Source organism: Malus sylvestris, chromosome 13, assembly GCF_916048215.2.
Source record: "Malus sylvestris chromosome 13, drMalSylv7.2, whole genome shotgun sequence".
NCBI lineage: Eukaryota > Viridiplantae > Streptophyta > Magnoliopsida > Rosales > Rosaceae > Malus > Malus sylvestris.
Window position 1 is genome coordinate 9,068,381 of NC_062272.1, and position 12,739 is coordinate 9,081,119.

Sequence of the window (12,739 nt, forward strand, 5' to 3'; positions counted from 1 at the left end):
ATTTCAGCCATTTACTTAATTAATTAAGCTTTCAAAAGTACGTACCCACCAAAACTGCATTCTAACCCTTGACTAGAACAAGCTGAGTTTGAGAAAAATTTATGTGTATCTAAAATATTTATTTTATTTTAGTTTTATAATATGAGTAGACAATAAGATTGATATGTGTTATTTATGTAAATAAAGTAAATATATGTATTATAATTGAATAAAACTATATGATAATCCTAGAGAGATTAAATTTAGAAACAAAGTTTTGAAAACTAAAAGACATGAAAATTGATGATTGATTAATTACTTAAACGTTGATAAACATGCTTATTTCTATTAGTGACACATCATTTAGTTTACAAATTTAATTTTTCTAGCATTACTCTAAAACTATAACACCAAGTAACGGTGTTCCAAATACATCAAAAGTCCCTCGAGTCTGAGCTGAGTCTTCGAGAGCTAGTAATGATGAATTAGTATAACATTTATTGGGATTACTCTTTAAGTAATTGGAAATATAGACGATCGAGAAACAAAACTTTGATCAACTAAATAACTGAATAAGGCCGGTGGTGTCGCTTTATTAACACTCCCCAGGACATATTGATGATCGATCAGAATATTGTGATGATCGAGTTCGTGGATATTTTCAAAATAATGATTCTCAAAGCATAATTGATATGTCTTATATATGATTATGATAAGAGTACCAAATTGAAAAGCAAATATATAATAGATGGGGCCTAATATATGCAGCAGTGATGGCTTTAGCACATAAATCCACCATTGCTATGTAAGCCTAGAAAGGGATCTTTTAGAGATATCTCAAAAGGAGAGAGCCGTTATGTCATTTTATCTTTGGAACATATGGCAATTCTTTGATGCACACACAACATTTGCAATTAGAGATGCACAAACATTAATTTAGCTTGTTACTTTTTACTTTTCCGATCGATAAAGATGCTTATACTTTACATGTAATTATTATTATTATCATGGGTTCAATGGGTGTTATCTCGAATTTGTGAAATAAAAAGTAGAAATACTATTGTAACTTTCATGATCAATGATAAATAGTAACTTAAATATACAATAGTCAAGTCACTTAAAATAATGATTTAGTGATACTTCTCTCTTATTATAAGGTTTGATTTTTATGGATAACTAGTTCAATACTAATTTTTACTAATTTTTATGGATAACTAGTTCAATACTAATTTTCATAGTCAGCAAAGAGTATGATTAACCTTAATCTCAATTTTACAGTCTCTTAATATAAATATAGAATAGTGCTATCCATACATTCATTTTTACTTCTCACACACTCTTCACAATTTTGAGCCGTCATATTGAATGAATTGCAGAAGATCAATGGTCGAAAACTAACAAGGGTGCGTAGGAGGTAAAACTGAGTGTGTAAATAACACTATCCTAAATATATCGTTCTATTACAAAACAACATATATATATATATGTATGTATGTATGTATGTATATAGTGTTGCAAAACTTAGCATAAGAATGAACTATATTACCTATATTTGTACATATATGTTACACACGAATATTGATATTTCCTACACGAATAATTTATTAGAAAACAGGTGAATGTGTATTTTTCTTAATAAAGTAAAAAAATAAGAAACGAAAAAAAAAAGGAACAGTTCGACCTCTAGCTCCTTCAGCATATGTAGAATATATAGAAGAACAAATATACATATATAATATACCTGACTGACCACCATCTCTGCTCTCTTTTTTCTATTCCATCTCTCTCTCTCTCTCTCTCTCTGCGCAACTGTTTCATATGTCCACAAGCTTCCAAAGAAATAGAATTAATGGAAAGTGAGATTTGCAGGGTTTATTCTCTTCTAGGATGAAACAGCAGCAAACACAAACCCACATGGTCAGCTGCAGGACGTTCATGGGTGTCTCTCTCACAATCACTACTTCAAAACATTCCCATGGCACATAAACACCAGATTCAGGAATCATTTTCTTTATTACTAATATTCCATGGCTCAAGTCTTTGAGACCACCAAGCAATATTCCTGCAATCTCAAGAACAATCCAAACTTCTATTATTTGGGGTCGGTCAACAGTCCGAAATGACCATGGTTCCTCCTGCTGCTCATCATCAAAACATACCCAACCAACAACAACAACACAATCTCTACGGCGGTTATGGTGGTTGTGGTTCCAATTACACGGCGGAGATCAGCAATTTCGGTCTTATGAATACTAGTCAAGTTGTAGAAGAAGGTTATGAGTATAACAATTATTGCAATAATATTGTTATTGAATCTGATCATCATCATCATCAGCAGCAGCAGCTAGCGGGAATTGATTCAATGGCCGAGGATGAGTCGAGAACTAACAGCGTAAACGAAGCAGGTTCGAGTTCTAAAGATGCTCCGGAAGATAACAAAACATGGCTCCAATTGACTATAGGCGGCGGCTCTAACAACCACCCACCTGCGACTACGGAACATCCAACCCTCAGAAGCTTACGAAGTAGTACTACTCCTTCCGGTCCCGGATTGGTTGAACTTGATCTTGATCTATTACCACCAGGCCATGATCAAGGTGGTTTTTCGTCATTACGGCAAGTGAGGTCCATGCCACATATGCCTCCAATGTTTCATGTTTCTCAACACGAAAATATTTTCCGTGCTTCTCCTTCGAATCCGTCTTTCAGGCCTCCGTTTAATTCGAGTAACGCTACGGCTTTATACTTCCAGCAACCGGGGCCGGGAATGAGTAGCTCCTCGTCGGGTTTATTTCCTCACCAGGACGTTAACTGGGCATTTAGGCCAGCAATCCCTCATAATAATATAGGGATGATGGCTTCTACTTCATCTTCTTCTGCTTCCTCTTTTATACAACTGGGTTCATCCTATTTTGCACGCCCGTTCCACCATCCTCTTCATGAATTTAATGTCGCCGGACCGAGCTTAGATTTCAGAGTTGTTGATCCTCCGAGAAGGCCCCAATCTGGCATTTGGTTTACGCTCCAAGCATCCCAAAATCAGTAAGTATTATTGCATAAAACTCCCCCTGAGTAGGTGTAATTTTCTTTGTTGAATTTATAAAACTCCCCCTCCTGCAGACGTCGAGGTTTGCTAGAAAAAAAAAAAGTTTACTAGTACTAGAACTCATTTTCTTCCCTTTTTGTTTCTTCGTTAATCCATTTGGAAAATATTGATGATGAAACTGCATTTTCAATTAATCGGTTTGTCAATGCAGAGCAAAAGAACCATTCTTGCCCCAGATACCCAAAAGCTACTTAAGAATCAAGTAACATCTTCTATCTTTCCATCTCCTACCAGTTCTTTTTTCATTTTCTCAGCTTCAATTAATTACTATTTTCCTTTTACTTAGTTCGATTTTTATTAATTTCTTGTGTGTGGAAACTTTAGGGATGGAAGAATGACAGTTCGGTTGATAAAGAAGTATCTGGTTAACAAGCTGAGATTGGATAGCGAATCAGAGGTATGTATATCATCATACACACTTCAATATAAATTGAATCGAAAAGTATTAAATTATAGAAAATTTTAGTTAATTTTTGTTAGTGCCTTGCAATATTCAAGTTGCTTACGAACTTAATTAACACCATGAAGAAGCAAATATGATGACAAACATTAATAAAGAACATACAGAAAACTGACCTTTTGTTTTTATCAAGTAACTAGGTATAAGCAGTAAGCACATGGTGTTAGAGACATGATAGGAACAGCAGAACTAAAATGGGGTTCTGTAGTGCTATTTGTTTCTTATGCTCATAGAACCATATTTAGGTAGTAAGTAGATTTAGGTCTTCCCTTTTTTTGTTCATAATCATCTATTTCTCTATTAAGGGGAAAAACTAAAATGGGTCATCTGCTTGTGTTTAGTTAGTTACGGAGTGTTTAATTGGTGATGGAAATTAACATACTTACTGGCCAAGAGGTACTTTACCTACCACCGCTTTTGCTCAAACCTCAAAATTAATGGTTCGATAAAGAGGTTTTCTCTTTCATATCTAAAAATAATGAAAGTAACATTTCATCGAAATGGCAATACTCCTGCATGGAAAGCAGAATAAAGCAACCAATATTCAAAAAACATAAAGAAAAAATGTATATTATCAATACCAAAGATAGAAACACCACTATTAAGAAAGACGGTAACAAAGAAATAATGGATTGACAAAAAAGATGAGCAAACAATATATAGATGTAAGCCCTTCCTTGCCACACTTAAAACAACTCTTTCTTATCCACACACTAAGACAGTGATTGAGCCTGCAGTGGAGTTGTTACACTTAAACCCTATATGAGAAATGGTTTTTAGTTGTTACTTGAGGACTGGTTTAACAAGTCGCTGCAAATCAAAACCAGTGCTTCGCCCATGAGCGGTAGGTCTCGGGTTCGAGACTTGGGAGCAGCCTCTCCATAAATGGGGGTAAGGCTAGCCGACATTCACCTCTCCCAGACCCTGCGTAAAGTGGGAGCCTTGTGCACTGGGTACGACCTTTTTTTTTATTTTTTATATCATAACTAATATATACGTGTACATGCATATTGAGCATAGACATTCACTTGGAGTTTTTTCACTTCTAATAGATGGAATGAGTATCGGTGTCCTGGATTGATGTGTAAACTATTTTTTGGATATATTAAATATACTCGTACTCATTGCACAAGGCTCCCGCCTTACGCAGGGTCTGGGAGAGGTGAATGTCGGTTAGCCTTACCCCCATTTATGGAGAGGCTGCTCCCAAATATATTAAATATACTGAAATTTAATAAAAATTTCACAGTAACTTTTTGTAATATCTATTACTGAAAGTCATAAAATAAGATGCAGTACTTGAACACTTTGAGCTTAAATCCAGACCCCAAAAAAAATTTAGCCTATATATATATATATGCCAGTACCCCTTCACTATTTGTTCCCTACTAGCGACTCCCTCTATTTTTTTCCGCATGCAAAAAGTATTAATGTTTTTGTTAAGAGAAACCATGACTGGTATTAAACAGGTATAGAAAAATTAGGTTTAACCGTAGTAGTATGCAGAAAGCATTATATAGGTGAATGAGATGCAATGCAATGCACATCATGAAATGATAATTTGTATATGATGTGCACATTATTGCGGCACAAAATTTTACAAAACTCTTTTAACACACGTTTCATCATGAAGTACCCATATATGTTTCCTAATAATTATGCTGAAGTTAAAATTCCTTCCGTATCTTAAAAATATGTGTATGCAATTCATGTTATAACGTACCAATATAAGCAGGCTTAAGCTTTGCACTAGTGAAGTCATGGCCTGACTATTAGCAAGGCAGGTTTCTTAAAATTATTGAATCTTTATGCAATGAGCAAAGTTTAATTTAGTTCATTGATCATGGATTGTAGGAAAAAAATCTTGACCAAAAAGAAAATTAATGATGAAATTTAGATTAACAGCTTAAAGAGTAAGACATAATTGTAGATAAAATTAAGATGAAGCCTCAGTTGTATTCAATACTAAATGTTACGCGGAGGCCTAAATGATTCTAAAGCCAGCTTATATATCTATTATTTGAAACTCGAGGCATAATTCATGAAAAAAAAAATCGAGGCATAATGCATATGCATGTAGATATATATATATATATATATATATATATATGCTTATGATATATTTAAATTCCGTGCATGCAAGTTTAAGCTATAAGCGATTGTTTTAAGTTATAATTAATATCTAGTTGTCCTCATTGATCTAAGAAACATACGTCTCTTCTTATTAAAGAAAAGGTACATAAATAAAAAAAAGTATGATCCTTAGTTTAGCAAATTGTGTTTCTCAAAATAAATGGCTTAATGGGTCGTTGTGTACAATTTTCTGCTAAGTTATTTGCGGTTCTTCAGTAAGTATGTATATTCAAATTAAAACAACTGAGTGGATCATCGAGTGAATCAATAAAAAAGAAGTTGCCTGGAAGAATAAAATTGGTTTGTAAGTAATATACGTCAACAACATAAAAATAATTAAGAAAAATAAATTATAGACTTATACAGGGATGCCAGTTTGCTTTTAGGTATACGAAGAGTGTTGGAATGGAAAAATAAAATGTCGAAGGTCCTAGCAAAAACGGTTTTAAGTTATTACCCACATATTGATCGTATATTAGGTACTTGAATTTAGGTTTTAAAGCGAATGTACGAATAACATAAGAATGATCTAAAAAGTAGAGATTCATTAAAAAAAAAATTATGCGGTTCAAGTTATTGAAATACATTATGTGGTAGGCCTAAGAACACTCATTATTATTTTTTAAATAAAATAAAGAGAGACTTTGGATCCTTGGCTATCAATGTTCTCTGACTGAATCTTGTTGGTTTTCTGCATATCGAAGTTCCTGACATTAATATGATAATGTATTTCTATGCAGGTTACTATATTTTTTAAACCAAAAATTAAAATTTGTAATTGTTTACATTAATGAGATTTAAAAAAAAAACCTATAATTTGTGCGATTAAAAATATTAAAATATAAATTACACTCTACAATATATTGTATATACATAAACATGGGTGCACTCATCAAAATCAACAAAAAATTTATTGTACCAAAACATGGGTACATTCTTCAAAAGCACACACAAAAAAAAGGTTTAATAACATTAGTAAATTTCTTAAATTAAACTTGACATGGATACATTCTCCAATCAATGAATTGAAAATTGAATTAATTTTATATAAAAAAGGTACATTTTACATGCAGCAAATTGATATATTTAAGAACGGGTACATTTAAGATTACAAAATTTGAAAATCTTTTTATAAAAACTAATGGGGTACAAACTTGTTCTAATTTTATTTTATTTTTTTTGGATTTTTTTTAATTGAAAATTAATTAGGAGTTTAATGAAAGTGTGAGTATTAAAACCTATATTAATTCCTATTTTTATTTCAAAAAATTAAGTAACTGACATGTAAATTCATTATTACATTAATGCTAACTGACATGTAAATTCATTATTACATTAATGCTAGGGACTTCGATTAAAATCTAAATACTAATAAGGTTCCAGTAAATGAACATTAGTAACTATGGACCAAATACTAATTTTTACTAAAATAAATGTATATAATAAAAGAACTTAGTTCATTTCAAAGCACATAAATTATTACATTAATTTAGAGGAGTGAGGAGTTTCGAACTCGAGACGCATATGTAGAACCCAACACCCTATCCACCAGGATTAAACTATATACATTTCAAAGGTACATTTATATACCATGTACTTACGATAATTTCATAATATGTGTGAAGCAAGACAAAAAAAATGATATTACCTTCATATATATGACACCAGTTCTGCTCTCCTAATAAAGATTCTCGTTTGAGTACCTGTGAAGACCAAAGCATATTAGCCATAAAATTATATTAGTTTAGATCATAGGCTTAAAATATTTGACAACTAAAAAACCCAAAAAAAAAAAAAAAAAAAAAAAAAAAAAAAAAGAGTTTGTCATGGTTCATGAATTTTAAATTGGTTTTTAGTGTATAGGATCTCTTCATTAAGAAACTAAGAATACAAAACGAAATCATAACTGAAGGAATATAATTTAATAACGAAAACCACGTAGTGGTGTAGTTGAATTTGTCTTCTCTTGACCTAAATTATATATCATCTGCATCTTTAAATATAAAAAACTATATATTATATGCATATACGATGTCTAGTTACCTTGTTAAATTTTTTAGTAATGATATATAGATAGGGATACATGTTTGATCTGTATACTCTACATGCCAATTTTCTTATAAATAAGTTTTGCAATTCAAGTTCGATCGTTATGTTTTTTGTTAAAATTCATACAAATTAGTTGTTGACTCCACACCTTTAACAGTTTTAAGTTAAACGAAAATATAAAATAGTTGAAAGAATGATAAACCAACAACACGTATATGTATCTTACTGGTCAATATTTTACGATGATTTGATACGTTACTTAATTATTTATTTGTACAACATGCCCCTAAGTTAGGAGATAAGATGGAGACACTATCTTATAATAATAATAATCAATCCTCACAAAACAGCTAATCTGTGTGCAAACGACCAACAATCAAATTTTGTATATAGTGTTTTCATGCACCCATATATTTCCAAATTAATTCTATACCATATTAATAAAATATAGCAATTATTTAGGATGTGTAACACACTAAACATTCTCTCCTTGCTTTTATTTATTAATATAAGTTAGTTAGTTCTCGTACTTTGTTATATATAAGTCAATCACACACCATTGAATTGGCAATTTCTTTGTTCATTAGGATCCACCGCCCAGAGTGGTGTGAATCCCTTGCTGCATACTTTTACTAGGGAGAAATTTAATAGGAAAACTAATGAAAAATGCTTGAAAACCTTGAGTTTTAACGATAAAGACAAAATAAAGGGGAAAGTGAATAGTATCAGGTTTGACTTTTTAATGTAAAAATGTTGTTTTTCGTTAAAATGAACAGTACTACGACATTTTCGTTAAAACGCTCAAATTTAATTAAATTCTATGCCGTACCTGGAAAGCCAACTCGTACCCTTCACACCTGGCATGCAACTAAATACCCAATGATTAGGTTTATAATTGGAGGGTGTGAAAGATGAACTCCATTTAACTTATTACATAAAAATAAACTTCATGTATAATTTTTTTTTTTAAAATATAACCTCTAATGATTCTTGCGTAAACTAGGATTGTTTCTATGATATGATTCTCAGATGATCAAGATATGATCTTTTGTGTTCTTTGGTTTGTTTTCACACTAGCTAGCTAGGCATGCATCATATATATCTCTAATATATTTTGTGATGATTAGCCACAATCCATTTGCATGATAAATTATTTTTTATGGACATGAATATTTAACATCTAGTGCAATAATCAGAGGTGGGATTTTTTCCAACCTTTTCTTTTTTGTAATTCCTTCATTGACTTTAAGCTCTTGCAAATCAAACATCTTCGATCATCTTGGATTATCGTGCCCAGTTGACACTTATTACCATACGAAAAAGTGTCGATAATAACACATATTGGTCGGTCTAAATTATATCGTAGGGTTTCAAAAAACACACGTGGACCCTGTCATTCTCGAAACCCATTGCATGCTCTCTCTCTCTCTCTCTCTCTCTCTCGTTTTCCTTTCGTCACGCTTTCGTTTCTTTGAACTCATCTTTCATCTTTTCCATTCGAAAGCTAATATTGTAGGGCCTTCTAATTTGCATTCTTTTCCTAAATTTGCACTGTTTGTGCTAAAAAAAGGTCCTCCAAAACCTTAAGTGCTGCACTTAGTTGCATGGAATTTAAAAGACACCCCATCATCATCATCCACAAACCAAACTTGAATAGATAGACCCAAAATATTAATTTATATATAGTAGTATAAGAGTTAATGAGTAAATCTGCAACTGAACAATTCCAATCAAGTTGTTCATATAAGAACAAAAATAAAATCACGAGAGACAGATAAGAACCATGAAGTTTAATGAATACTTTACAGTTTGTGAATGCGATGCATGCACACTAAAGAAATACAAGGATAATCCCTGTTAGCTAATATAAAAACGACACTTTAACAACTTGGTTTTGCCAGAATTTAAGCAGTGTATTAGAGATTATAATATTAAGTTAAAAAACGTCTATTTTATTAGCCAAAGAAGAACATACGGTGGAAGCTACTTCATGAAGGAATATTGACCTTTCGTATTAGGGTTTTCAGAAGCAACGTGAAAGAGACGTGCATGAAGATGAAATTGGATTGGAAAGTTGGAATAGTTAGGCTTTGGGCCCTTTCGAAAATATAAAAAGATAGGTAGTGCCTATTCGTCGCCGTGCTTTTTGGATCCATTACGTGATTTTTTGGATTTATTTTTAATCATTTATATTATTTGATGTATCTTATTAGTATAATATTAAAGTCCAAAGCGTCATTATTTTGGCTTACCAGCAAAGTCTGAGTAGGTCCTGTAATCATTAAATCCGGGAAGTCTAAGATGGTGGGATGGCGGGCAGCTCCTCATACAGTCGATTTTCATGGCGGGCAACCCCTCATACTGCCCGTGATACTTTGGTTTTTCACATATAATTATTTTCCTTTATATTTTTTGGAATGAAGATATATCAACGGGGACTGTGGGTGTGGGGTACGAAGAATCTGTTGGAGTAGAGATAAAAAGTTGAGAGAGATTTATGGGTAAAGTAGACGTTACAAAGATTTGTATGGAGCATAGCATGGAATAGACGTAAGCTAGTGACAAAGCATGACTTCAACACTACATAATATTCAGGGATTTTGTCTTCTTTATTTTTAATACATAACTCATATAATTTTCAATAAATATAGTTTCAAGTGAAATATACATAGTATGTTTAGTTTGTCCGATGTGATAAGATAAATCGATAAACAAATCTAAAACGTTATACAATCAATTACAATGTAGAGTCTTTTGTGTTTTGTGTGGCAGGGGCGTATTGCACCTAATTTCTAGGGTTTATTATATGCTCGATTAAAATCTGCATGGCTATCAATTACACTTAGCTAAAGAAAAGAAAAAAAGCGAGTTGCACCATAATGTTGTCCTTGCATGCACAATAATTATGCACGTATGATATGATTGCAAGTACGAACTTCACTTTTTCATGCATGTGAAATCCCATCGTTACTAATAATTAGTTTTGTTTCTTCTTTACTTGTTTGTTTCTGTTAATTATCATTATTAATTCATGTAATTAGTTCTTCAATAATAAATTTACGTGTATATGCGCAAGTGTGTGTACATGTATGTATGTGGGTGTATATACACATATATGATTGGGATTGATATGAACGTTAGCAGGTAGAGATAACATGTAGAGGACAGGAGCTTCTACCTTTCTTGACGTTGCAGCATGTAAGAGACAACATCTGGAGTCTAAGGGACGCACTCACTTTGCTTCCAGACTCCTCAACCACTGATCATGTCATGGTGCTGAACTATGCTAGGACCACGACGATGACGAAGACGACGACTACTACAACCGCTTGATTAAAGCTACTCCTCGATTGAGAGTTTTTCCCCATAATTTGATCGATCGTTCGGGTCCCATGTTCTTGTATCATTGTTTATTTAATTATGCAAAACCCCTTGGCCCTTTCCTCGTTTTGGCATTCTTTTACTCTTTCCCCCCCTTAATTTATAATGGTTTTTTCTTTTTCTCTTCACTTCTCACTTCTCTAATTGTTGGAGAACAATACCCCAAAAGCAGTATTTATTATACGGTTTCGGGGCTAATGACCTTAATTAATCCAAGTGTATCTCTAAGCTACGACGGGATTATTGATATTTATTCTCATTATTTATGTTAACTAGTACAAGCTCCAGAGTGACTATGTACTATTTTTTTATTTTAACAAACGATATTATTTACATTAAGATGAAGATGATGGGCTTAGCCTCATCATGGACTAGCAATATTATGGTTTAAATTCGTCTTTGGCGAGAATCGAACCTAAGACCTCTTACTTACAAGTGAAGAGGAATATCACTATATCGTAATATTAAGTGACATTTACTACTTTGTTAAGAACCCATCTTATTTGAATCACATCCTAAACCACTTGATGTAGTAGATGACATTTATATATTATGTCGTTTCATATAATTAAATGTATTTTCATCTTTTAATCTCCTCATACGCTGCCGTCTTCTCCCCAGATCGTTGATCAACCCTTCTCTCTCTAGGAAAGTCAACCTTTAACAAGGATAATAGAACCCAAATCTCATCACACAATCAATTCCCAGGGGAAACAATGAAAGAAAAAAAAGAGTGCATTTTTCTCCCTAGACTCAAGTGATGGTAATGCTTATCACATATCTATCTATTTATTATCACTGAACGAGTTTAAATTTAAAATTTGTGAATATCTATCACACAGATCTTTATTAAACTCATCAAACGGTGATAAATAGTTTTGTAAGCATCATCAACACTTAAAAGATGGTGAGAAAAAAATATTCCAAAAAAACACTTCAATTCCCTAAAAGATCTCAGTAAATCCCAACATCCATTGATGTGAAACCAAGATTGTCTTATTTCTCATTCCAATATCCTTAGCGTCCATTGAAAGGAGAGATGAGAGAAGGAGTTTTAGAGTATGAGGGTCTCCGCGACACCGGCTGCGGTGCAAAAGGCGTGGGTGGTTGATTGTCGAGGAGCTATAGGTTCCCAAACTTAACTGCTTACCTTGGTAATTGGGTTTTTTTATTTATTTATTTTTTTTTTATTACTCTCTAAACAAACAATAGTATCTATATTAAGGGGGTGGATGAGTGATCTAAAACCTCTCACTTATAAGTAAAGAAGAATATCATTAAATCGTAATATTAAGGGACTGTTGGTAATTGGTTTTAATTGATTATGTTGATAAAAGTTTAAAATACATGTAGATTGCTTCAAATGATTTGGAAATTCAACATCACATGCCCCATAAGGTGGTTTAGAGATGTGGTTCAAATAAGGTGGTTTGCTTAGTATTTTCATTTTTTTTTTTTAAGTTTTAGTTTTCATTTTCATGTCATAGAAAGAGAAAAAAGTATGTGAGAAAAATAAGAAGGGGTGTGATATCCACATACCCCTTTTTACTTCTCCCATACCTTTTTTATTTTCGGCAGTCGGATTGGATGAATTGAAGAAGATCAATAGACATAAATTAACAAGGAGTGTA

At 32.6% G+C, this 12,739-nt stretch overlaps 1 protein-coding gene across 2 annotated transcripts; it reads left to right on the forward strand.

Annotated features, from left to right (window-relative positions):
• The first annotated feature begins 1,728 nt into the window (after positions 1-1,728).
• Positions 1,729-11,367, forward strand: LOC126595575 (protein LAX PANICLE 2-like). 2 transcript variants are annotated; one of them, XM_050261853.1, is made up of 4 exons: positions 1,729-3,021; positions 3,237-3,287; positions 3,410-3,482; positions 10,869-11,367. In XM_050261853.1, the coding sequence occupies exons 1-4, from the start codon at positions 2,099-2,101 to the stop codon at positions 11,058-11,060; spliced, it is 1,239 nt and encodes a 412-aa protein (XP_050117810.1). In that variant the 5' UTR covers positions 1,729-2,098; the 3' UTR covers positions 11,061-11,367. The 2 variants fall into 2 exon arrangements, with proteins under 2 accessions (XP_050117810.1, XP_050117811.1); XM_050261854.1 differs by having other exon boundaries at positions 10,872-11,367.
• Positions 11,368-12,739: the final 1,372 nt, after the last annotated feature.

Excerpts from the sequence above, each read along its gene's own strand:
- LOC126595575 (XM_050261853.1), top strand. The coding sequence starts at position 2,099 with ATGACCATGGTTCCTCCTGCTGCTCATCATCAAAACATACCCAACCAA. Across the intron at positions 3,022-3,236 it reads CTCCAAGCATCCCAAAATCA|AGCAAAAGAACCATTCTTGC; the intron begins GTAAGTATTATT and ends TTGTCAATGCAG. Across the intron at positions 3,483-10,868 it reads GATTGGATAGCGAATCAGAG|CAGGTAGAGATAACATGTAG; the intron begins GTATGTATATCA and ends TATGAACGTTAG.